General features: G+C 38.8%; 1 protein-coding gene across 15 annotated transcripts in view; it reads right to left on the bottom strand.

Moving 5' to 3' along the window:
* Positions 1-3,982: 3,982 nt before the first annotated feature.
* Positions 3,983-27,478, bottom strand: part of LOC103459282 (ELKS/Rab6-interacting/CAST family member 1-like) — a 126,387-nt gene continuing 102,891 nt past the window's right edge. For 11 of the 15 annotated variants that reach the window (XM_008400730.2, XM_017302865.1, XM_017302867.1 and 8 more), the window contains 2 exons: positions 23,983-24,168; positions 3,983-6,687 (listed from right to left, as the gene is read on the bottom strand). In XM_008400730.2, coding sequence (XP_008398952.1) covers positions 6,550-6,687; positions 23,983-24,168 — 324 coding nt within the window. In that variant the 3' untranslated portion in view covers positions 3,983-6,549. Of the gene's footprint in view, positions 6,688-23,982; positions 24,169-27,478 lie in introns of those variants that run through there. The other 4 variants (XR_001776221.1, XR_532714.2, XR_532715.2 and 1 more) reach the window with 2 other exon arrangements.

Below are 27,478 nucleotides of genomic sequence, written 5' to 3'. Positions count from 1 at the left end.
TTTAGCATAAAACCCAATCAATCCAGCCTGAATGTGAGCTGTAAGTTGTTTTGCTTTCCATCCATCACCTTCTTCCTCTTTCCCCCCCCCATTTTCTTTTCAGTCCATGTTTGATGTGATGATTGAAACCACATCGCCTCAAAACCAGCGAACTCGTCCGTTGGATACGAGAAGGCAAGTTCGAAACGACGACACGCCAAGCGCCTCTGTAACGTGGCAAACAAATATCCGTTGTAATCTTGACTCTGTAAAGAAAGGCATGAGTTTTTGTGTGTCTAAATAAATAAAACAAATAGGATTATTACAGTTCTTTTTTTCCCCCCTCTCTCTTTTTTTACTGGATCTGGATAATTAAAAGCCAAGTTTCAGCTACTGCAAAGTTTCCAACGTGCAATAACTCAAGAGCAGCGGGAAGCTCCTCCCATATGGTGCTCCCAGCAGGATAAAGCAAACACAACTTCTGTTTGGCAGCAATTCTGTGCATCACGTCCCACACGCTGTACAGCAGCTTCGTCTGAGTTCAATGTAAAATACAGCAGCAGGCAAAAATCTCCCCTCTACAGAGAAGGATTTTGACTGGGTTAATCCTGCGGAGTGTCGGCAGAAAACATTCTTCTGAGCAGCAACGCTGAAAGACACCTTAAGGCGTTCTTTCTTACTTTTCACAAAAATGAATAGTCTGTAGAATAATTTTAATGCTCTAGGTCAAAAGGAAAAAAAAAAATGTCTCCTTTAAATCAGAGATGACGTCGTTCATCGTCGTTCGTTGCTGTACACTTCCGGTCCGTACAGTACATTTGCTCAAATTCGTAGTCTAGAAAGTCTTAAAAAAGTTAGTTTTAAAGTCTTTTAAATTGGAATCATAACCACATTAAGCAACGCAGGACAAAAATGTAGCAAACATTTGCAACAAAAACTTAATAGAAATGTTTAGCACAATTTTAAACCCGCTGCAGCCAAAAACAAATAGCGTCGCACTGGTTTTCCCATGATCCTCTCTGGCTGATAATCAAAATGGTCAAACACTGAAAAATCGGATTGTTTTCTTATTTGTCTCTTCGGTATTTAAGCGGAAAAGTGTAATTTTGTTTGGAGCATAAAATTATGCTCCATGTTTGTTATTTTTCATAACTCCTAGAAAGCAAATCTAAATCAGCAAGTCGAGCTACATGTAAATAAACCCAGAAATTGGTATCAATTGGTATGCGAGGATGAAAGCTAAATATTTAACTTGGTGAAGTTTGCAATTTAATAAAGTCTTATCCATTTTATTATTAAAATAAACTAGGTTTAAATTTATGAATCTGTTGGAAATCTTTTTGTTCTAACATTTTTTGTAATCATTCCTCTGCATCGGGTTGTTAAAATGAGTTCAATAAACCTGATTATTTCATCTCAGCTCTCAAATTCTTGTTTTAACATTAAAAGATTCACACTTCACAATAATAATAAAAAAATAAAATAAACAGTCCTTTGGTTAAAAATTAATGCAGACACGCATTAAAACGTGGCATCAAATGACAAAGAAAAGTCATTTTCAAAAGCTTCACAGATAAAAGTCAGAACATTTTTTCATGTAGGTAAATATTTATCTTCAGATGTGTTTTTTTTTTTTGCGGACTAACAAAGTTGAATTCAGCGGGATGCGAGTTTCAGCAGCGATGATAAAATGATGTTTACTGCTCAGTGTGGCGTGTCTCCACTTTTCTACCCATCTCTCTCCATCACATAAATCAGCGACTCATGCAGCCGTATCTCTTCTTCCTCCTCCTCCTCCTCCCGGTCGCTCTGTTCATCCCCTCCGCCTCACTCCGCTGGCTTTTATTAGGACTGTAGATGGAGAAAGCAGAAGTCTCTGCAGAGAAAAGCACGCACACAGACGGGGTGATGGGGGGGGGGCGGGGGAGCGCTGTTGCCATGTGTGAGGGCAAAACCGCGTGTTACGTTTACAGACTGTCGGGAACTCGCGCGCAGAGAGCAGAAAGAAGCACATTCACCTGAAACTCAAGAGCCGGGAGGTCAAAGCGTCAGGTGAGGGGTCAAAGTCAGGTCTGTTGCACCACATTTTCTGGTTCGGCGAGCGTCCACCAAACACCCATTACCAACGTGTGTGTTTGTGGAGGCCGTCTCTGTGTCATTAATCTGTTTGCGCGCCTAGGAATCGGACAGCGGCACGGTTGAAACCCAAACAGTCAGACGGCTTCCTGGCGGACGGCGCAGCGGGGGGTCGGTGTGTGTCTGTGTGCTGAGGAGCTGGTGTGAGGCGAAGCCTTTCTGAAGGACACAGGTTCAGATAAAAAAAAAATAAAAAAAAATGGAGGCCTCCGGTATGCAATCGTGTCCCTGAAGTAGGCGGAGAGGAAAATAAACCACTTGCACAAGATAACAGGCACCGTTTAGTCTGCATGTGGACGAAGATAGAGAGCGAATGGAGGAGGCGAGTGGAAACCAGAGGAGAGGATACGACGTTATGCTGAGGTACATATGGCGCTGGTGTTCATAAAAGTTTTAATAGAGCTGAGGTTGCGGTCATTCCAGAAGCTTGATGTTTTAGCCATTCCAAAACCAGTTCTGATGTGCGTTTTGGATGAGTTTTCTGTAAAAAAAAAAAAAGAACTAAACAAAAAAAAAAAACACACAAACTGAGTTCAGGTTTTGAAAATCTAGCTGTTGATTTGATGTGAAATAAAAAGGAATTGGGAGGGTAACCTGTCTCCTTTAGCTTCATTTACAGAACTAGACAAGCTGGATGTCTGACCAACGCAGAGCTCAAAATCCAACATGGCTGCCTTACAAAACAAAGATTTAGTGACTGCTAAAAAAACAATAATTATTTCTACTTTGGTCATCTGCAAATTAAACATTTCATTCATTTTCTGTGGCTTTACCCCTAAAAGTGGAAGTAAGAAACACTGTATTAATGCACATAAAGGTAGATTTGGTCTTTGGACAGATATGACGATCTTTTTGAAGTATTCATGGGTGGCTTGGTTTGGATCGTAACCCTCCCCAATACCAAGGGTCCACTGTAATCTCATTTAGTGAACATAATGTTACAGTGTTTGACAGTCCCAGAAAGAAAGAAATATGTTATTAGGTTGTAGTAATAATGAAAGATGGCCTCGTCACTGAGAACATCAGTTAGCAAATCCCACCAGTTTTCAAATATACAACTGGAGAACAGCTAAGGTAGTTTGCAGCAAACTCCTGCTCCTGGTCAGGAATCATCTGGTACAGCTTGTACTGCGCACGTCTTATTTTCATTGGATTTCGACGAAGCAGCATTCACTGTGCTTGGATGACCCACATGTTCAGCTCCTGGAGCTCATTAGCTCTACATCACAATTAATGTGACCTTTTTTTCCTTTTCTTTTTCATATTCAGAACTGAAGTTCTGCCAGTCGTACCTGCAGTTCGAGAATCCTGGGTTTAACCAATTTACTTTCCTCTGAAGGCGACGGTTTGGGTCGAATGACTGAAACAAGGACAATGACTACACACACACACGCACACACACATTAAAACTGCTAACATTCAGCTTCAATAATTCGACACAAATTGTGTCCTTTGTTCTTACAAGTTGGAAAGCAATCGATTTCAATGATCTGTGATCAAATATTTACTCAGATTAATGAAAAAGGTGAAAAGTCAAATTTATGTAATTATATGAGGATGTAAAAAAGAAAAAAATTTGAAGCTGTGCCTCAAATTCTACTTTTCAAAAGTTGCCGAAGTGGTTTCTTGAAGTCTCAGTTCGCCCTACAAAAGGAAAGGCTCAAATAAGTCTTTAAATTTCCCAGGGATTGTCTACAAACGCCTAATGCCACTGACCTTTTCTTGCAGATTCTAGATTCTTGTTTCTTTTTGCCTCCTCCATCTTCTTCCGCATGCAGGCTAAACGGAGCCCGTTATCATTTTATGTCTAAACAAACCGTAAAGGAAGAGTCGAAATGACAGAAACGGACAGAGCACAAAGCAAAAGTGAAGATAAAGCATTAATTTATTCATTTTATTCTCTCACATTCTGATTTTTCGATCCACAACAAGTTCAAAGTGAGTTGCAGCCAGCATCCTTCCCAGTAATGGACACAATCAGTAAAAATAGAAAAACACACACACACAAAAAAAACAGAAAACAGAAGAAGGAATTTACACACAAGCTCAAATCTGACTGGGTCTCTTCCTTAAATGAGACACACATGGGTTTTCAAACCATCCATAAAATCTGTGGGATCAATAAATGTTTCACTTAAGAAGCCAAGGGCTGACTCTCGTGCATATAAATCAGCTCAAGAGTCCAAAAAGCATAACCTTCATAACTTAAAAACCAGTTAGATTTGAGGACACGTCATAAATCCAAGTCTTCCAGCTTCGTGTCCAACCAGGTGACGTTTTGAAAAGAAAAACCTCAAGACAGACAAGACACAGCCTCGAAACTCACACGGCCGATTCAAAAGAAGGAAAATAATGTTTACTTGAAATAATCTGCAGCTCTGGACCATGCCAATACTGTCAGTGTTGAACTCGACAAGAAACTTTGAAAAGTCTTCCCGGTGGAAACAAAGTCTAACAAAACACCCAATTATTCACAAAATGACAAAAAGAAACAAGAGTTTGACACCATGTGAAGCAGACCAACCAAGGTTACACCTTTTTTTTAATGCATACTTTTAAAAGAAACAAGAAAAATATATCTGTATTTATATATAACACTTACTTCTCGGAAAGAAACAATGACGTTTCAGAAGCGATTTGACCTCTTACTGACTCTAAAGGGACGCTCAGGAGGAAGATGTGCTGAGGAATTATTTGAAGTCAACCTGATTTCAGTCTGGACGACGTGACTAAACCACAGATGTTTTGGTTTCCACATAAGCGATCCGCGTTTACAGTACGTCCAAGTGTTTGAGTAAAGGTTCTGCTGCGAGATGCGGCGACGACAGACGGCAAACTGAGACGCCGTGATGTTAATTAAACAAACTCCTTGACAATTTGCACGACGATTTGCAGGAAACCAGAGAGCCTTCCGCATTTAATCAAACCTCTGGTAGAGAAGGATAAAAACGGCTTTGGACGAAATCTAATTTTTAAGCAGAGGAAAAGCCACGTCAAGAAATATTAACATTTAAATTCATCACTCATTTTTCTTAAGACACATAACTTGTTCAAAAAAAGATAAGACAAAAAAAAAAAAGCACAACATTTTTTTAAGGCATATGCATTTTGATCTTCAACAGTCAATAACAGAAATAGCTACATGCTTAAACTCGTCAATATTTGGAGTGGCTGAAATGTTTAAAATAACTATAACTTGGACACAATGTTAATCCAGGTTTAATCTGGTGGTGTGACTGAGCTCCACATCAGAATTTAGCTATTAGATTAGGTTAATTTGCCATGAAACAATTAAATACATGAAGGACCTATGATGCCGTTTTCTCCTCCAAAGGTCCTGGAAACGTCGTTACAAAAACGTAACTAAAATCTAGTCGTCTCTCTGCTAGAAAAAGTTGCCTTTATAACATTTTAACACGATAAAGAGCCAAAACCTTTGGAAAAGTCAACTTTCTCCCAATAACAATCTCTATCTAAAGATGCTTCTACCTTGTGGCGTTGTATTAGAGGTCTACGTTTTGTCAAATAAGAAGAAGAGGGCTGTACAAAGTACAAAAGGCAGAACAGAAAAAATATATTACTGCAAAAAAAAAAAAAAAAAAAAAGAACAAAAAACAACCAAAAAAAACCCTTGTTTGTTTTGAAGCGCTTTACCAATCCTTACCAGGGTTCTATAGGTGTAGAAGGTACTGAAGACATTTGGAAATTTTTTATCAAACACCTGCAGAGGAAGGAACAAAAACTGACTAAAAGTAAAAAAAAAAAGATAGCAGCAAATGATGCAAATAGCAAAAGGCAGCTGAAATAAACACGCTCAAATTGATCAAATAATAATAATTTTAAAAAATGTGGCAACAACGTGCAAGTCTAGCATCAGAAGCAGCCTGGCAAGCCCAAATAACTATTTTTTATTTTTATTTTTTTTAACGCCTCTTTCTCGGGTTGAAAACATTTTCCCAGAGTGGAACCGCAGCCACCAGCCAGGACTTACAAGATGGTTAGTGTAACAGATGGTCAGTGCAGCAGAAGTGCTTTCTTTCTAAGAAGAGTTAGAAAAATATATCTATTCTGATTTAATCTGCCAATAAAGCACTTTAAACTGACCAAGGGACATCGCTTCCATCAGCTGGCACAGTTTGTTGATATTGGAAATGTGTTTTCGGTAGCGATGTAACACCAGCATTCCTCTTAAATTAGAACAACTAAAGCACAGTTGAACTTCTTCAACGTTGATTTTCTTTCTGTTTCAAGAGGATTGTGGCGGATGGCAGGAGATGTGATTTTTTTTTATTTTATTTTTTTTCCCCGGTGTGTTCGTGCTCAATGTTTGACTTTTGCATGCAAGCGAGTGTGATTTATTTTTTTTTCTTTTCCAGTCAGTCTGTGAGCGTGTGTGTGTGTGTGTGTGTGTGTGTGTGTGTGTGCAAAGGTCAGTCAGCAGCTGTCCTCCAAGGCATTGACGACTTGTTCCAAAATGTCCGGGCACCGGTCGGCGATCTGCTGCAGGACCTGATTGGCGTACTCCTGGAGCTCCGCCTCCTCCTTCTCACACAACGCCAACTCCGCCTCCAACTGAAAGAAACACAAAAAAGGGAGGAGAAAAACGTAAAGCGATGTGACCACGATAAAAGACTTTCCCTTTCTGAAAACCTTTTGGATGTTGCACAACAAAATATGAACCTTTAGGTAACTAAATGATACTCCAATCTTATCTGTAGGTTCCACAAATTATGAAAGCAGTTATTGGTGTAATAATTTCCCATTTATGGGAGAGTTGAAGGCCAAATTCTTCCTCTTCACAATCTGTAACTCTTGTATTTTCAAGGACAGCAAAGCACATTTTGTGAATATTACTTCCCTGTAGAGATTTATGGCAATATTTCAAAACTCAACAGCGTCGTACCATTCCTACTGCAAGACAGAAGATACAGAAATGCCAGTAAAAGTGTGTGTCAAGACCGGTTCTTCCGAGACCCAGACCAAGTTCGAGCGTTTAATTTCGACAAATATTTCAGGCAAAAGTAGCATTTCTGCAATTCGACAAAATTGCCTCTTTGCACTTTTGCATTTGCAAAAATGCAAAATATTTTATGAAATAATGCAAAATATTTCATTTTTGAAAGAAAAACATTTAATTTTTCAGTTCAATTAACCAAAACTACTTCTTGGGATTGAACTACTGGTGATCATGAACTAATAATATTAGTTTATTATAAATGCAGCTACATATTGAGTCACATTGTCGAAACTGAATCAGTTCATATTGCAAAATAGTTGTATGAAAAATGTAAAAAAAAAAAAAAAAAGAAGAGAGACTAGGCTAATGAAGATTTGTCATATTTAAAAAAAAATTAATACGATCCTCTGAATAAAAACTAATCAGACATTAAAAAACTTACTGTTCCTAAAAACACATATTATGGAGATGTTAATAAATGATTAAGCATTTTAATATTATCATTAGTTCATGCAGAAACGCAAATGGCCTCATGGGGAATTCTCAAATCCATCAGAGCCAATAGAATCCGTGGAATTTAGAAAAATCACCTGGCCAACAGGGACAACAGATTACAGGAGCCAAGAAAAAATATTTTCTCCAACATGGATTATGACCACAGGACATCGAAGGTATGACTGAATTTATGTTTATGGCTCAACAAAATGAGACTTATTTTTCCCCTCCTCATCGTCTGCTGGTTCAGTGAGTTTTAAACGCGACGCTGATGCACCGCTGGAAAGATCAGGAATCAAGGTGCAAACTCTCAGCCGTCGCTAAAGCAGTGTTGCTGCTTTATGCATATTATTATTTAGCTGCTTAGTGTTTGCATTTCCTTGCTTAGTGGGGAATGGAAAGAGGTCTGGAAATTGTTTTTCCCATTCTTCTCCAGACCTGGCAAATTATTTCAGCAAATCCTAAACGTTTCTCACTTTTCAAGACTACTCAAGAACTTTAATTGTCATTCAGACTGATATGATTTAGAAAAAGCATATCTCAAGATGGTTACACCCCCCTTCCCACCCTAACACCTCCAGTCTAGAGCAGGCCCCCCCATTGCATTTGTGTCTGTTTTAATGTTGCAGATATGTATCCATAAAGCAAACTAGATTGGGTTTGTGGGTGGGGCGTGTAAGGCCCAACTGCAGAGTCTACCCCACCCCAATGGCCCTAAGCACTAAAACTGAGATGCAGGACAGGGCTCCAGAAGGCGGGGGTCGGGGGTCGCTACATAGAGCTCCACCCGATGCCTCGCCCCCACCAATCTCTGCTCCAGTCCAAATGTGGCGTAGAGCACCATGGAGAGATGTTTGCAATTTGACACTTCTAAAGCGTGTTTGAAGTCAAACGCCTACAAAACAACTCCTCAGATTATAATATATGTGAGCCGGTAATCTGAAAAGACCAGAGCGTAGCTCCTTCTCTTTAAACGGACGGGAACGTTTCTGCAGCAAAGCAACGCTGCTGTTTTCTTTGGCCGCGGCGGAGCTGAGACGTCAAATCTAACCGGCTTAATGACCAATACATCTGTATCAATAAGAGCGCCGCTTAAACATTCGTGTAACACAAGCCTACATTTATGATGGTGTGTGTGTGTGTGTGTGTGTGAGGCCTGGGTCAGATACTGGCAAGTATCCCCTCGTTATAGCCGAACCTCTTCATTCTCCTCTCATCTCATAGCCAGAAAAACCTCAGTGGTATTTTATATTACAGTGGCGTTATTCATGTGTAAAACTGCTCCAAGCAATAACATTAATGATTAATGAAACTCTGCCTATAAAGCACATGCATATATTGCTGATTATCCATATATTGGGTCATTTTTATTATTGGAGAAACTGAAATTGTTGATTTTTTCTCGACCCCCCCATTTAATTGCAGGGTGTGTTTGAAACTTGGCCCACACCAGGGACTAAAAGAAGTCAGGACATCTAAAACCAGTTTTAAACATTTCTATTAAATTCTGGCTCTTCTCAGTGCTGCACGATTTCAAACAGTTCAGCTGAATTTAGTCATGACCAAATAAAAACGTGCAAAATGAAACTTGTATTCATTAGACTATTTATAGGAAATAAAAACGGCGTACATTTTCCCACCCCCCCATGCATAATTAATCACCATGTTAGATTTAAATCTCCAGTCTGTTTACTCCATAAAAGGTTTGCTGCCACTGTAAGTCAGTTCTGGAGAAACAGCTTCATAGGAAAATAATTAGCGAGAGAATCTGAAGATTACTCGCGAGTCGAGAGTACGAGTCGCCGACAAGCCGTTTTGTTACCCCGCGAACTTTTCATGCAACCTCAAACCTCAACGGATTTTCCTGGGGATTTTCTGTGACAAATGAACACAGTGTGGTGCGTGATTATGAAGTGGATGGGAAAATGAAGAAAAATGGGGAAAAAAAAAAAAGACCAAGCGGGCTGAACTCAAGTGAATGCTACAGTTTTTCCAGATTTTTATTTAATCTCAATAAGCGACATTAGGCTCATAGTTGTAATGTTAAGAAGCTGTTCAAAAGCTTGCAAAACAAAAAAAACAAAACAAAACAAAAAAACATTTAAGAAGGGCAACACAAGGTCCTGAACTGAGCGACGCAACTAGACAGTACAGATGCTGTGCAGTTTGAGGGGGTTTTAAGGGCTTTATGATCCATTTGACCTGTGGAAGAAGCTGCTTATTGTCCTCTCGGTCAGCTGAGTCGCTTTAGGGAAAGCAGTCAGTCAAGTAATTTGTGATGGGGTGGTAAACGTCTAAAACAGACCGGTTTATCCATGCTGGAGGCGTCGCCACCTACATCTCCATTTGCCAAAACGCTGCGATAACAGATGAGGGCTTTAATGTACGTAGATGAAGGGAAAACACGAAAGTAGAAGAAAAGGGTTCAGAGGAAACATGCAGGATAGTTTAATGCCATGTTAAAAGAGCAAACGCTTGGCCCCGCTTTGGAGACTACCCCCACTGCACAGATCTAAACTTACACTCTGACTCATTCACTCTTTCCAGGTGATGGATATAGGAAACACATGCTTCGAAAATTTGCCATCCAAAAGAGTTTTGTGGATAACACAAAGGATTGGTTTTGAAATTTTGAGGGGGAAAATCGAAGCGCATTATCAAATCTTTGAGGAATCCCCGCCGCATGACGGACAGGAAAAAAAAAAAAAAGATTTGAAGGAAAAACGGGGAGTTTTGAGCACAGAGTCCAACTCCTATCGCTGTTATCTGCTGGGTGACAGTTATCACCTTGATTTTTTTTTTTTAATGTTCATCCTTTTATCAGCTCTGCTGGCCCTATCAGGCCACGCAGACCTTTAAGAGTGCTGGATTGAGCGAGCGAAGGATTTAGAGGGCTCTGTTTTACAGCGAAGAACAGTGACATCGCCAGCATCAATCTGAGCGCGGTTTTTTAGGTAATTCAACTTAATGGCTTTGCATTTTAAGCCGCAATCTCCCAGAACAACACGGCAGTAAAGATAAGGTTGGAGGGTGATTGAGAGGAGATAATCGGTTTAGTGCCGCTTTTCTCAAGCGACCTTGACCCACGCTTGACAAAATCGGTCGAAAACGATAAAAAGAAACGTCAAATTGGGTAAAACAAAACCACAAACACACAGACAAAAAAGCAACCTTGCAGATTAAACCCCCCACACACACACACACACACACACACACACACACACACACACACACACTATATGCAGGTTTTATTTTGAAGAAGAATCCACAACATATCTGCTTCACAGCCAAAAGTCTCTAAAAGCAAAGTGGACTTCAGTAAACAGACTGAAAAAACAGGAAATTTACCGAACAATATTACTTGGTTTTCTTTATACAAAGACACAAATTTCAAAATGTTTTAACCCATAATTGAATAAAAATATAATTAATGCAAACTTCCTGTTGTCTTACAAGGGACTATTAAATCCACTCAAGCTGGAAGTAACTTAGGTGAACTTGAAGTCTAAAGAAGAGGTCAGATTTGGTTCTTTCCTGAGATAAAAGTATGGAGGCAAGTAGAAACATAAAATATTGCGGTCACAGTGATTTGGTTGGTATTTCAATCAATAAAACTCTTCCAACAAAGCAGATCATTATTCTGGGTCGGTTCTTTCCAGATCAACAGAAAACCTCACTGGGCAGCATTACTGTAAACTCAGAGCGGGAAAGAAGCTGCAGTTTGTACAGACTCAATAAAATCTAACAATAACAGATGCAATGCAATGTCTAATCTTGTTTTCTGCTGCAACTTTCAGACGGCTGTGTAAACGGCACGAAACAATGGATCCGTCCTTCCGCATAGCAACAATTTAAGGTTGTGGTGGTAAACCAGCACAGCTCTTTCTGAGGGGATCAACAGATCACAACAATATAAATATCTTTGAATTGTTATGTCTTATTTAATCCTCATACTTTATGAGCAATACTCCTGCACAAATCAGACAAGATTTGCATCATGTGATTGGCAGTGGACTGTGTTTTTTTTTTTTTTTTTCTTTAACTTTTTCTTGAGATACTGAACAATTGACAAGAGCATCTGTTGCCTTTCAGAATCAGGTGTTTATTTTTAAATAACTTCATTATTATTCTTATTTAGGTGCAAAGCATAATTCTCTTGTTCCATCCTAGCCTATTGTATCTTCCTCTTTTAAACCAAAAACACAAATTTGAGGGATGAACCGAACAATAAGCTGTGAATCCAGACCAGAAATGAAAAAAAATAATCAGTCCTGATAACTGATGAGGCTGTTTATGTTATGCAGAGGCCTTTGGTTTTATTAGCTTGTTAGGAAAGATTATATGGGGAATATGAGTCTCTACCGCTGTTGATCTTGGAACAGTTTTCAACCTGATGATCTTACGTTACATATTCAATAAATTTCTTCACGTACAAGCTAACGTCTTACTGGATTGCCTATTTCAAGCTTTATTTTTGTTCATTAAAGATATGAATGTATTACATTGTTGCAATGAAGTACACTTACCTCTTCTGGGAGTTATATGTGATGAATAGAATTGAATAATTCAACAATAAACTATTTTATTCCTTATTATTATGATGTTTTCGGTGATTTAAAGAAATGATGCAAAAATGGGTCTGATTAAACCGATTGAAACTTGTGAAACGTGACTTCTAATAACAAAGATTATAATCTTCCAATGGGTGTTACAAACCAAAACGTTTTGCTAAGCGGTCTCATACGTTTATATCCCAAAGAGAAAGTCCCACTTGCTGCTGAACGATAAACGTCTTCATCTAAACCAAGAGCTTTACGGCTGAATCCGTTTCAGAGTTTTGCATTATGAATTTGAACGCTGTATTTTAGATCTGTTGCTGATCGTGTTTCGTGAGATCTCAGCGTGTGGTACAAAAAATAAAATAAAATAAAGAAACGTAGAAGATTGATATAAATGGAGAACATAAAAAAAAACCACAGTTGTGCTTACTGCCAGAATATATGGACACAGTAGTTCAGTTTTTACGGTGACAGGTGAGGGAGCGCACAACATGAGGTTAAAGATCCAATCCTGATTAACCGAGTGGCAGAAGGGTCTGAGCAAAGAAGGGAAGATGAAGGTGAAGGGGTTACGTGTGTGTCTGTTACACAGAGAGGGTCTGTTTTGCTTTTTTTTACTGCAGCAATTAAAGCTCCATTATCATGATTGATCATTATCGGCCTTACAGCGACACACACAGACACACACACTCTGCTGGAGCGGCCCGTGCCCCGCGTTCGTTCACACACAGGTTATCAGCTCGAGAATGAGGATGACAGGTAAGATGTGTGTATGCACTGACCTCCTGACACGTGTTGCAGGGCCTGAACCTCTTTGCGGAGGAATGTTTTCTAAAGAAACCATAAGTCAGCAAAGGAAGATAGGAGCATGAACAAACACTCGCAAACGGAGAGCAAAAAGGGGGGAGAAAAGGAAACAAAGGAGAGGAAGAACAAATGTATCATTTTACGACGGAGGGTTTCTTTTGAGGACGGTTTTTAATTTACAGTAACTTAAGCCAAATGTTTGTATCCGTTTACTTCATGGCTGTTTGTTGAAACACCAAAACTTCCTCGTGATTTGACTCATTTAACAAGAATGTTCTGGGTAGAGAGTCTTGTGTCTCCTCAGATCAGGGTCAGCTCATCTTCCAGTAAAACTATAGCGTTCTGCAAAAAATGTATTCCCTCCCCTTATACTTCTTTGCAGTTTACAGTTTGTAGTGCAAAGTGAAAAGAAAAAGGCAGAAGTTGTAGTTTGAAAGCGTATTCGACCCTCTTTGATCTCATGTCCCTTAATAAAACCCACAGCTAATTCCAGTTACCTTCAGGGGTCACTCGCTTATTAAACAGAATCCAGTTGAACGTAATTTAATCTTAGTATGGATCCAGATGTTCTCCGACCGTCTTAGCGAGAACATTCATAACCAGGCAGCTTCGTGAACGCAGCAGGAAGTTTAAAACGGGGTTAGGTTGTTAAACAAAACCCCAAACTGTGAACGCCTCACGGAGATCTGTTCTTCCATCCATCACCGGAAAGTGGAAACAACAAAACACAACTACAAACCATAAAAAGACAAAGCTGTCCACCTGAACTGACAGTCTGGGCAAAGAGAACATCGATCAGAGGAGCAGCCAAGAGGCCCGAGGTAACTTTATAGGTCCTGGACAGATCCACAACTCAGGCGGTGAAGTCTACTTTCGGATTATTCACTGCGAGTTGTTGAAAGAAAGCCGTATGAATTCTCATTTGTGGAGTTGATGTGAATATCGGTGGAGCTAAATGCAGGCCAATCCTGAAAGAACACCCAGTGGAGTCTGCAAAAGTGGAGGCAAACCTTCAAGGTGGAAAACGACCCCAAGGCTGCAGTCACAAGGGAACGACCGCGATGGAACGGCTGAGATCAAGGCGTGTTCACCTGTTAGAACGGTCCGGTCACGTTGCTTTTCACAGATTCTCTCCATTGACTCTAACTGAGCATTAAATATTCTTCAGAGAAGAAAAAAAAAAAAAAATATATATATATATATATATAGCACACTCTTTATGTGGAGAGCTGGTGAGACAAACCCCAAAAGGATCGCAGATGTACCAGCAGAAGGGCTGAAAAGAAATACAGGCCTGACTTTCAGATTTTTATTTGTAAAGAGATATGAAAGCCATAATTTTTGGGGGGATTTTTGTTGGCCTATTAAAAAGATGATGTAACAAAGAATACAAAGCACTGCATTTACAGCAGCAGTAATACAGTGTTGGGTAGCCGTTGCTGCTGTATGCGGTTTGGTCTGACAGTCTTGGAGGAGCCGAGCTAGCAAAAATAAAGACGTCAAAGTCAGGCGATGGCTTCAGATACACGCACTTTAATTTAAAAGTAAAATGCCTAAAATAATCAGTGCAACTGAACAAGACAAGACAGAGGGCATTTAATGGTTTTCTTATTTGATTGGCACCGTTTTGTTCAAACCGTAGGGGCTGCATTTACACTAAAATATTTACAAAAAGTGTCATATTTCTTTACATCGTAACCATCCGCGTCTGTGAAATATCCATTTTAAATAAACTTAGACTGCAAAGAAGCAAATGTTCTTGTCTTATAATAAAAAAAAATACCTCAATGACAGTTAAATATAAAAGAAATACAGAACTAAAAGTCTTCAGCTCAAAGAGAGACAGAGTGAGAAAATGTCTGGAGGGCATATTTTTACCTATTTTGACTCTATAATGGGGGAGATTATATGATGTAAAGTCTAAGGAAAAGCAGAAACACTAACAGGTGCTATAGAAATACTATTACGAGCAACAAAAATATAAATTGGCCTCTACAGACTTCGATCCTTCTGCCTGTTTTTATTCTAACCATTTTGCCCGTACAGACTACACAGTGTGTAAAATGCTTCATAAGTTGGCTGCCGGTGCTGCACCAAGCCCAAAAGTGCCCACATTATGTCCAGCTCAGTCGTAGCGGAGGCAGCTCCGCTAATAACGCGAGCTAACGAGCTGTGGTGGGAATACTGCTCCACGACTTGTGGCTAAAACTGCTCCTGGAGGACTGAAACACTGCGCTCTTTAACATCTCTGGAGAAAGTGTTTGGTGGGCAAATGAGAATCAGTTGGTAATTTTATTTTTATAGGCTATTTAGAAAGCTAAACTCACTTCAGGAACAGATTCATATTTACAAGCGCGACCTTCAAAGGCTTCCACCGTCCAACAAACGGGGCTCATGAATCTGAAGCCTGCGCTCTAACTACATGGAGGAGCTTCAGAGGGAACAGGACTTACAAGGCTTATAAACAAGGCTTAAAGCTTAAATTGGCCCTTGTGGACCAAATACACAGAGCTGGCCTGACAATATAAAGTGCTGCAGAAGTAAACAAGAAAAAGACCGCAGCGGTAATTGCGTAGTCAGAGCGAAACAATCTAAGGAAGATAAAAGCACTTGAGCAAAATCCCAAACTGTGATTGTTGAGTTTACAGTTTTAATCAAATTAAAGCTTTGAACAAGATGAGACACACAAATTTTAAAAGAAGAAGAAAAAAAGATATATAAAAAAACATTTTCAGTACAGAAAAAGTAAGCCTTCTCTTTCTAATACTGATCATTTAAATTCCTGAAATTGCAAAAAAAAAAACAAAAAACTAAAAAATTCACAATTTCTTCACAAGTTTTTGGATTCACAAGAAAGGACGACTAGTAAACCATCGATTAGTGGTTAGTGGTCAACATCTGATCTACCAGTTTATTATTTGGCATTTAGGGCTGTGATTAGCAGCATTTAAAAGATTTATATTTAAGCAGTGGCCAATCATTTTTTAGCATTTGTGGTGTTATACCTGATGAGGGCGGTCACTGCGAGGGAGGAAATTTCAACACAAAGGTACAAAGTCAAATGATTGGAGAGTTGACGTTAAACATTGTCTTTAGCGTGTTAGCTTTAGCGCTTGGCTTGGTTAGCATCACGAGCTGTAAGCTCATTTCTTTGGTGCCTCTCTAGATAATATAAATAGTTATGGCTTCAAAGGTCTTAATTGTTACAAAATATGGTTCCTATATTTGGAAATCTTTTAAACGAGATGACTATGATTACTCTATATCAAGCTTTTATAATCAGCTGGATGAAAGAAGGTTGATATTTATATGTATATATAGATTTAAGTCTTCCTGTCGCAGCTGTTTGGATTAAAGAGCGACAGCTCTGCCCCTCCCCCACGTGTTGTTTGCACACTGCCAGCCAGCAGGATGAAAGAACGCCATTATACTTTCTCCATGCTTCCAGGAAAGACAAATTTCAGCTGTTAGGAATAAGTGTTGCTTTTGGGCGCATGTCTACAGTGTTTTACAACCATTATGAAGTAAATTCTTCCAGTATAGCAACTACAAATGACTTGAACTTGTTGAGGGAAACATCTGCACCACTTATGTAGGAGAAAAGTGTGAAGCTGGACCTCTGTTATGGCTAACTCTGTGAGGAGGGCAGAACTTTGGATAAAAAGTGGGAAAGAACTAAGAGTGGAAAGCAGCTTTCTGCACATTTTATTTTGTGTGTAAATTGAGGTCTTTGGCCTTCACCTGTCGCCAATACCAGCTTGTTTTTGCATTACCGTTGAAGGAGGAAATGGAGGGAAACACAGCCGAGGAAAGGAAAGGCAGCAGCTGAAGTGAGAAGAAGAGTGAGCAGCCCGGTCACCGACAGTAGGAAAGTCAATATGAACAGGAAGATTAAAAGACGGATTTACAAGGATGGAGAAAAGCAATAGAGGCACACAAAGGACGAGGAGATGAAAAAAAGAGAGAGGGAAAGTTCAAGGGTGAAAGGAGAGAAAGTCAGAGAAAAAGACATAGGCATGTGAAAAGAGGTTGTCTGGTAAAGCCATTAAGCCTGGATTCAATAACTCTGAAAACCAGCAGTTTGTCAGTAATGACCAGTGAAGGCCAAAGTGTGTGTGTGTGCTTACGGATGTGTTGCTATGAAATAGGTACCGAGACCTGGTCGAGTGTGAGTTTTTTTCTTCTTCTGTGTATCTGTTTTGGTCATACTATGAGGACACAAAAGTCCCAGTAAAGTTGTGTAAATCATTTCAGATTTTCTTCCTGGACAGGTTCGGGGTAGCTTGGAGCTTTTTGTGCCATATGGCAGCAGGAGACAAGTCAATCTATTGTTCTGTACGTGATGAAATCCACTGAATGCACATGTGTGGGCGCGTGCAATAGTCAAAATGATTATATGTGCTTTTATTTAAAGAGAAAACAATCATCCTTGAAGGAGGAAGCAGAGATGCTTGATGAAAGCCTAGACTAGAGACTCCAAACCACAACACACAACAGATGGATGGTTCTGACTTTCTGCAGGAACACAATCGCTAAACCTTACCCCCCAAACTCTACAAATGTCTATTAAGTCATTTATTGTGAAGTATATGGGGGTACATTATTTGTTAAAATATGATCAAGGTAAAATGTTCATGTAACAACCTGGATTTACAATTCTATGTAGTTTCTTGCGAGCTACAACAGAGGATGCACCCCGTTTTTACCACGACTGAATGTTTAAATCATAGCGGATGCTAAAATCCTACTGACACAGACGCAGCTGGACTTCCACTCCCATTGTTGGCTCAGTATTTACAGTCTGCACTATCAGCGGTGATGTTTTAGTTCCAGCTCTGCCCTGTCCTGTTTTCGTAAGTCCTGTCAATCAGAATTCGCCCAATCTGTGACCTTAAAGAGACGGGCGGCTCTCAGGCAGACGCATCAATGGACACACATTGTTCTTGCCAGCCAGGGAGGAGGGAATCATTTCGCCTCTGGACATCAGGGGATAAAACTGGAAAAACAGCGATAATACCCACTGGGAACCTAATTTGTTTTATTGTGTATCTAGAACAAAGCAAACGCTACGATTTTCTGTGCTCAGATAATTGCACAGACACTGGCAGAAAAGCCATTATTGATGAACAAAAGAAGTTCATGCATACAGCACACAAACATACATCTTATTAAGTTGTATTATTTTTTTGTTGTCTGCTGTAATATCCTAAGCTAATGTGTTTTTATTAGCTGCAAGCAGGAAACTGTCATAATTACGAGAAGCAAAGGCTTCAATTTGTCTTATTAATATACATTATGTGCTTCTCTTAGTGAATTAACTGAAATAAAATATTTTTTCAATAAAATATTAAGTTATTGAATGCGTCTGCATGTTTAACAGAATATTATATCTCAAGCTTTTTTTTCCCCTGCATTTTCTAACACTTTTTTCTTCCACTGAACTTTCAGCATTTTGAGAACTGCCAGCTTCTTCAGCATTTACCTTTTTTGTGATAACCTCCTGTAAGCCATAATCATCAAAATCGGATATCAATGCTTGGAATATGTAACTGTTTATTAAATCTATATAACTTAAGTTGCTATATTTAACAATTGAAATAAATTAACTTGATGTCAATATTCAAATTTGTGTCCGCTTTTTAAAAACAACTTTTATTATCCACCTGGCAAAAATCCAACATTTCTCTCATTGTATAAAAAAGACCCAATTTCCTCTTAAAATAAAGAGATCACATCATAAGATTGACATCTAAATTCTGTAATTTTCTGGCTTGTTTCATTTCAATAACTTGCGAGAGTTGTACATAGCGGATTCAAAATCCATTTTTCTGAAGTTTCTCCAGTTTGAGCAGGCCAAAAAACACACAGTTAACCTGGAACTATTTAAGTTTCAGCTGATAGAGTCACACGCTTACATTTCAGCCAATAACACTTCATTCATTTTTTTCTTTATGGCACCAAACACACACAAACGTATAAGCTAAAGACTTAAATAGACTAACAGTAACACATACTCTAGTGCAAACATCCACCACAAATTCTAGAGAGCGCTTCCAAACGGTAAGACGGAGCAACACCCACATGCATTCGCACGAATAAAAACACAGAATATACGTTTTTCTTTTACTGCCATACTTCAGACCATTAATAGGGACAGAAAGAGACTTCCTGAGTTTGTGAAGGAGAGCGGAAAATTCTGATGCCAACTCTCTTCAGTGCTCATTAGAGGCGTCATTGAGCCATAAAGCTTATTATTATGACTATGGCAGAGAAAACAGTGCTTTCAGGATAACCTCGCTGTACAAGACAGCGTTACTTCGCAGTTAAGCTGAAGTTAAACAGAAAGATGAAACAAACACACATTAAGGGAGGAAACCTGCTTAGGGTCCATTAAGAAAATATTCAAAGGCAAACATGTCCAAGCAAATGTCAAAAATGTATGCATGTACATAGGAGCAATTTGCACAACTCTGCTGCTTTCATGCTTCGGAAAAGTCTGACTAAACAATAGAGCGTTGCCTTGCAGCATGTTACCAGCCTCGACCACAACTGGCCCGATTCCTTAACATCTGTGGTTCAAGAAAATCCACAGTGAAAGCTTTTTGACATCCATCACTCATGTGTTCGTGCAGAACAAATATGCTTCCGCTTTATCTGATCTATCCATCCACACTCTCTCCACATCACATGTGTGGGAAATACATCACCCCAAGTGGCCTTTACAGTTTTCCTAACGCTTCCAGCCTCATGCTGTTTATGTGCTCAGAGTTTGTTCGTAACATTAAACACTTCCGACATAAAATCAGAGACATAGGATTTAAAAAATATGCTGTTGTGGATAATTGATATTAATTTCTTCTGGGAAACATGATGATCCATAAAAAAAAGTCCTCATTTTAAACAGATGCATCAAGAAGTTTGTCATTTTTTAAATACAATGCTTAATTAATATTAGAATCTTTACTTTCATAACATTTTATTTCAGTTTAGACTTTTTAAGATAATTTTTATAAATATATCTTTATGAAATCTGTCAGATCAATAAGCAGGACATCATCGGGTTCTCTGACATTTCCATTAGATGCATAAAACATTCACTATATAACTGTACATAATATTAAAGGGAAGTCATTATTTAAGTATCAATGTGTGCAAAATTGCAAGTGCAAAATACTGTTTGCATACATTTTTTGTATTTCAGGTCTATTGCATTTAGAGTATCAACGCTATAGCAGCACTTCTTCATCCTTAATGACTAAAATGAACATGGATTTTAATGATGAAGAAAGAGAGTGAGGAAAATGCAGGTTTAATCTCAACTCCATGCATTGTTGCTTGATAAAAGATCTAGACTAAATGAAATGCTGGATGCGGACAAAACGTCAGTGAGCAGTCCATTTGGAGATCTTGAGAAGTTTCTACGTTGCCATAAGGATGCAGGAAAGGGCATAAAAATGGCACTGAAACATTAGGAAAAGAAACTGGAGTGGGTTATTATAAAGAGTTGTTATAAGAAGAGCAATACCATAGGCTATGAGCTGCTTGGCTGCAAATTTACTGGGTTACTATATTTCCAAGGACATGCTGTAATACCTAAACTTATTAATACTTAAAAAATACTCAAATGACTTGGATCCAGGTTTACTACATTCAATTCCCGAGATCTGATTTATAAGTCATCTTAGTATCCAATAATGAAATTGTTATACCATGTAGTGCTGCTTCAGTAGAAAATATTTAATCCTGAAGCATTTATTAATTTTTACAACGCATTGCATCGAGAAGTAAAAACATTAATAGATTTTAAAACATATTTATGTCTCTTTGTGTGTCTGTTTTTCACTCTGTAGGTAGAAATTTGCATGAGCTACTGTACTGTGTTAGCAGAAACTGATTGTCAAATACAGAGGCTTTCTCTGGTCCCATATGATAACTGTGCATTCATGTTAAATCAGCTGTAAAAATCCTGTACTACATTTTGTATGAGTTTGTGTTTTACATGCTATTTCGGTGCAATGCTAATGGCTTTACAGAGTGCCGGGCATTTTAACAGAGCCAAGCAAAGGCTTGTAAAACGCACGCAGTCACCACAAAACAGAAAAAAAAAAGAAAAAGAGAGGCTGGCACATTGAGGTACGGTGGTCTGGTGGGAGACCGTGTGTGAGCCTGAGTGCATATTAACAGGGTCAGTCAGGGTGAAGGCGACACATGATGAAGGAAAATGAGAAACACGGTCTTGAATGAAAGACTGCCAGTGTGTTCTTTGCAATTGTGTGTAAGCTTGGTTGGTGGCTGAAAAAAAAACAAAAAAAACATGCATGGCGCCAAGTGGCACTGCCCGACTCTGGGTGGGTTTGGACAGAGAAATAGGGAGAAAGATTCAAATTGTGAAATGAATTACTGTTAAGGGAAACATCCCACTGAAAAATATACCTTGTAAAGGCTTAAAAACCTCAAAACAGGCTCTGCAATGGAGTGAATGAGATGTGACTAAGAAATACAGTGTTGATGTAATGACTTTGGGATACATGAACCTAAAAGGAGGACTGTAAAGAAACTCCAAGGGCAAAATGAAAAGAAACACATGGACAAAAATAAAAGGGGGACATTTTAATCTAAAAGTTAAAATCTTTTCATTCTGAAAGTTTGATTTTTTTTCTGGGGATACCCCAGAAAAAAAAGCATTGATATATACATACAATGCATTTCTTTTACTTAAAATAATGCAATGCATATATATATAGCTTAGATGTTAACAAGTAATTTCTCCAAGTCTCGAGTCCAAGTCCAAGTCAATTCTCTAATGAATTAAAAACGTTTTCATAAAATTCATGACATCTAGGTCACTTTATAACCTAGTTGCAGACTTGTGTTGTTTGTAACTAGGCCTAAATTACCACAAGCATTTAATAATGATTTTTTAAATGTTGTGTTGTAATATTTTCCTATTTACTTCACTATGCAATAAATGCAAAAGAATGCAATAGTTACCCCATTAGAACTATGTTTATCCTCCAAGAAATCAACAATAACTATGCAATAAATATGGTTTGGAGGGTTTTCTTTTCCTCACTCCACGCTGGAGAATTTGGTATAGTATCGGAAAACAACATTTTCTAAACTCAGATTGAAAGCCCCAACTCCCACTTCTTAATAGTTGAGATGTTAAATACAAAAAGAGAAGGACAGGCTCTTATTTTGGTGTTTTCAGCCTGGATGTGTCCTTGTAATAACGCAGTTAGCTTAACATGTCAGAGGCAGGTCACGTTTATTTCTTTCTGAAGTCCAAAGTCATTTAATACAGCGTTCATTTAACGCTGTAATTTAATGTGTTTATTATAAAGCTACAGCTAACATGAACAGATTGCTATGAGTCATTAACATCCCATAAGTCACCAGTGTCACTGGCTAATATATAAGCACATTCTTTCAGTTTTGAATCCAATATGGCTGCCACCCATGTAACTGGCAGAGAAAGTTGCCAGTGTGAAAATTTTAATGACAGTTATATCATTAAAGCAGTGGGACATTTAGTACCCAAACAGCTATTTCTTTTCATCTTCATGGGAGAAAATGGAGAAAAAAACTCTTGCTAATAGTTTTTAGCACCAAAACAAACAACAAATCTCACTGTTTTCCCTCATTGCAACGTCCCTTTCAGCTTCGAGCGCCAACTTCTAAGACGAATCAAACACAAAACTGTCAGATTTGTGCCTTTCTCTATTTTGGACTGAATAGTATGTCGAAGTTCAGCCCTGGACATATTTCAAGTTCTCCACAACTCTAACCTTAATTTTCCAGCTGCGTTCTGTGATTGTCATGATTTGGTGTCCTCCCTAATATTCTTTAACAAACCAAACAGCTGGATTTACACAGGTTATAGATCGCTGTGTGATACAGCAGGGCTTCTTAGTGAGGATCCCGTAAAAATCAAGAAGCGAGTGAAGCCCAGTGAATTTATAAGAAAACTTGGATCGTTTTTCATCTCAGCTGTACGTTTGACTTGTTTGAAACCACGAGCAGTCTGCATTCCTTATTAGATAAGCTTTAACAGCTGCCCACATAATCAGTTTTAATAGAGCACGCTTTGCATTTAAAAGCTAATGTCTGACCTCAAGACCACAACATAAAGTCTGCATTTTGGGCTGATGATGAAAAATATGCGTTATATTTTTCTGCCTGAGAAAGTCCCGCAGAACGGCGAATGCGCCCTGGGATTAAATGACAGCTTGATTCTCTATTTTCCGAGTTTATTCAAAGCGACAGGAAACCATGCTACGCCATATGTGAAGCGCTCATGCTAAACAGAGACGTTTCTCAGCATTGAGACGTACAATAAGGCTTTCATGGAGACTGTAGGAAACTGGTAACCAAACCGCACACTCTGTCACCGAGCTGCGCGAGTGTGTCTGCGTCTACAGTTACCGCCTTCAATGCATACCACATGTAGCAACCATGTTTTGGCTGATATGTTTTCAATATGGAGGAAGAGGAAGCCTTCGACAGACCCAATTTGTTTAATTGAATAATGCACTGTTTATATTGAAAGCCTGAAAACACAAGTGGTTACTATGATAATGCAGCAACATGAAGGCATTCCCTGAGCCCCAACTTGTCTTCTCGCTGCTCCGATCTTGACAGCAAAATAAAAAACTCTTCCACCGTCTCGCTGCTCCGAGCTGCACATGAACCCACCTCCCTCGTCCTGCCAAGCAGCTGAGGCGGAGTGTACTCCCTGCACTGTACGATGAAATAAAATGTCTTATCCGGTATTTGTTGTGCAGCCAGGTGCTTGTCAACAGGTGACCTGCTGGAGTAAATCTCTTTACAAATGTCAAAGGTAATGCCAAAAACCTGCCAAGCCAACCAGTGTGGGCCTCGTCTTCCACTCATACTCATGCCAAGATGCGCACATCGACGCCGGTTTTACAACCTCAAGAAATATTTTTTTTCTCCTGTACTGGGTAATAAATAGCTTAATAATCTCACGAATTAAAGAAAAACAAATTTTTCTCTTATCGTCACAATTATGCAAAACAGAACCCTCACCTGCTCCTCTGACATGCTGTGCAGCTGCGTGTGCCAGGAGGCGGAGTCAGAACGGCGATAAGATGGGGGCGGGGCAAAGTCCTGCAATATGATTGGGTCACGCTCCTGACACAGTGAGGTCAGGTGACTTATGTACAGCTTTAGTTTATTGCGATTCTGATTGAGGTCCAGGAGAGGAGAGAGAATCTGCAGGAAGGGACAGAAAAATATGTTTAATTAATAAAGATAAAAATGCAACAAAAACAAAGCAAAACAATCATGATGGCTGGTTTAAGAATTTACAAGTCAGGGAAACAGAAGGGCATGCAGATATGGATGGAAGTGGGTGAAATGCAGACTTGAAAAATACTTTAGTGTGGACAATACAAAAAACATTATTAAATTCAACCATGAAGAGTAGAAAGCACTGAAGTTTACATAACTGGGGTATTGTGACTGTCAAGTCAAGCAAATACTACACACTATTCTTAGTTATTATTAGTTATTATTATTATTAGTTGTGACTTAATTAAGAGAGTAAAAACAATAGCAAACAGTCCATTTGTTTTGTATTCATACTCATCGAACCTTTTCACATCTTGTTGTGTTTGGACCATAAACTCGATGCGTTTCATAAACATTTTGAGTGATGGACCAACACAATGCAGCATAACTGGGAAACAGAGGGAAAAAGTTTGTGAAGTGCTCTGCAAAAATAACAAAAAACATAAATGTACAGCATAACCTTTTACTTTGTCCCCTTTTGCTTTAATACGACTAAATGAAACTCAAAAAAATGCTTTCAGAAGGAACTCAATTAGAAAATCCTTGTAGAGTGAAGGTTTAACTCCAAGCAGGATAACAAAAAGCTGACTTGATATTTCCTAAAACTAAAGAGAAGATTTAAGTCTCTAAATGGCCAGAGCTGGTCGACACATGATCCAGAAAACCTCCAGCTCCATTTGTAGTAAAACTTGGTTCTACAAAAACTCAGATGGGCTGAATGCAAACGCTTACCACATTCTTTGTAAATGCACAACACATGTACCTTTTCCCCTTCCACTTGACAAGAATGCCTCACTTTGAGACAAAAAAATCACAATCTACGCTACTCCAAAACATCGGTTGCTACTGAAAGTAAAGAGAATATTTCCACTTTCCAGTTGTTCACTATGTATATGTTAATATATATTTTTAAAATTATAAACTTCAGGCTAAATAAAAACTAGAATACAGCAACAATGGGTTCCTGAAGTGTGTCTGCTTAGCGTGGGAACGAGGACGAGAAGAGTGACAGAGATGCAAGCGTTTAACGGTTCTGAGTCGAGACCCCCCATGAGACGTGTCCATGACAGACACACACACTCACACAGATAAAACAAACAGACCAAACTCTTCCCCTTGTGGAATACCAGGATTTAAGTGCAGAGGAAGCATTTTAAGAGGGGAAGCAGTGTGAGTGTGTGTTAGCGAGCTATATTTAACGCTGCAGTGCGTCTGCGCCGGCCTTCTGTGCTCATCGTCACTCAGCAAACACACAAAGAGAATTAAAAAGTAAGATCCTTTCACTCAGCGCAGTGACTTCATTTTGTCTGTGTGAATTCCGTCTCTCCTCTTTAGCCGTCGCTCTTCTCAGCGTTCAGATCCAAGGATCTGTACATTGTTATCTCGTCTCTGTTGACTTTATTTGCTGAAGCGCTTTATTGAGATGGTATGGGGAACCAAATGTCCATTTTACATTGTTATGTTGACTATACTTAGATAAAACAGCATGTCTGAACGGATAAGATTGGCCAGCATTGTTCTAAAAGATTCAGTAATAAGTATTTACTGAATCTTTTATTAGTCAACTATTGTGTAAAAGTTGACAAAAATTTTTTATAATTTGCTTCTAGTGAATTTTAATTGAATTTCTTTTCCTCTTATAAAACAGATTTAGCCTTTTTGAGCAATAAATGGTCTTTTAATCAAATCAAAGAAATTAATGTCCCATCAAATCCCATTCTTTTATTGGAAATATGAAAAATACAAAATATGACAAATACAAATACCAATATCAAAGTTCAACATGTAGATAGGAGTTTAACTCAAAGACAATTATTCTCAAACAGCTGTTAGCTGAGAACTCAGCTCTCGATGCTTAACTACAAGGTTCGGCTTTGTTCTCTCGCTCTCTATAAGACTTGACTTTATCAAAGTGTTTCAGCTCCGACATTTCTTCTTTTGTCCTCCACTTGTCCAATTTTCTAATTCTTTAAGCCACCACTGCACCAATGCTGCCATGGTCAGATACAAGAACTGCACTGAAGATCAGTAAAAACACTAAAGAAAAGACCTCAGAGATCAACACACACACACGCACACGCACACACACGCACATGCACACCTACACACACACGCGCACACATACATTAACACACACACGCACAAACTGTGTCGATTCTTGCATTTTGATTACGAGTCTACAGATAACTGACTGTAGCACTGTGATATTAGCGCTCGGAAGAAACTAAAAGACTGAGATAAAGTGACAATTCAAGATGACACATTGGAGTAAAAACCAAGTCATGTAGCTTCACAGATGTAAACACAGTGGCAAACCTATTGACTCAAAGAAGTTATGAGCGATATAAAACATTTGCACAGCACCGCATGTAAACTACAAAGGGCAGAGGATCCAGTTAGCAGACGATCCAACATCGACCGGCTACACAATGGATGCCATCTTTTCATCTAAATACTGGGGTATTATCTAGCCATTAGAGATGTGCCGATCAGGTTTTTTCCTGCCGATACCGATCACCTATGAGGGCTGATCACCGATACCGATTACCAATACCGATCACATAATTTTTTTAATTTTTTTATTATAAACACTACCGGTTACATTATGTGGAAAAAGGAACCATGAATTCACCTTAATTTAGACAAAAACTTGTTTTYAATAACTTTTTCCAAGAAGAAAACTAAACAAAACAGGCATTGTGCAAATTGTACTGCTATCGGTAATACTATCTTTAACAGACTGATAACATATGAAGGCTCTGAAGAGGCTAAATAATGTAGAACCAAAATAAAAATCTCTCAACATTGCCAAAAAAATTCAAGTATAAAACTTAACATTCAAAGGCAAATACAGGTTCCATTACAATAAACAATCCAGAGTTACTGAATGAATACTTCCTGATAGCATGGCGGCTAGCTGATTACCGCTAGTTCTGAGTGGCTGTTTCTGACTGAGCGGAGTAATTATGCAGAGCAGGGAGATCGATAATTTTTTTAGATTATTATCAGTCTTATGTTAGGACAGCGAAAGTTTTAATACGTATGTAAAATGTATTTTTTTAGGTTAGATGCTGCAGTTTTAAGCAGAGGTTCGGTGTGAGAGTCACTACCAGGTGGAGCAGAAGCGGCGCTCCGTCTGTGAAATATTACTACCTGTAGCGCGTAGCAGCAGTTCAACAGCGAAAACAGAACCAGCGTCTTACATCGCAGCTCGAAGACTTAAATAATTTKS

The sequence above is a fragment of the Poecilia reticulata genome, linkage group LG23, assembly GCF_000633615.1.
Source record: "Poecilia reticulata strain Guanapo linkage group LG23, Guppy_female_1.0+MT, whole genome shotgun sequence".
NCBI lineage: Eukaryota > Metazoa > Chordata > Actinopteri > Cyprinodontiformes > Poeciliidae > Poecilia > Poecilia reticulata.
This window is presented reverse-complemented; position numbering and strand designations above follow the sequence as displayed.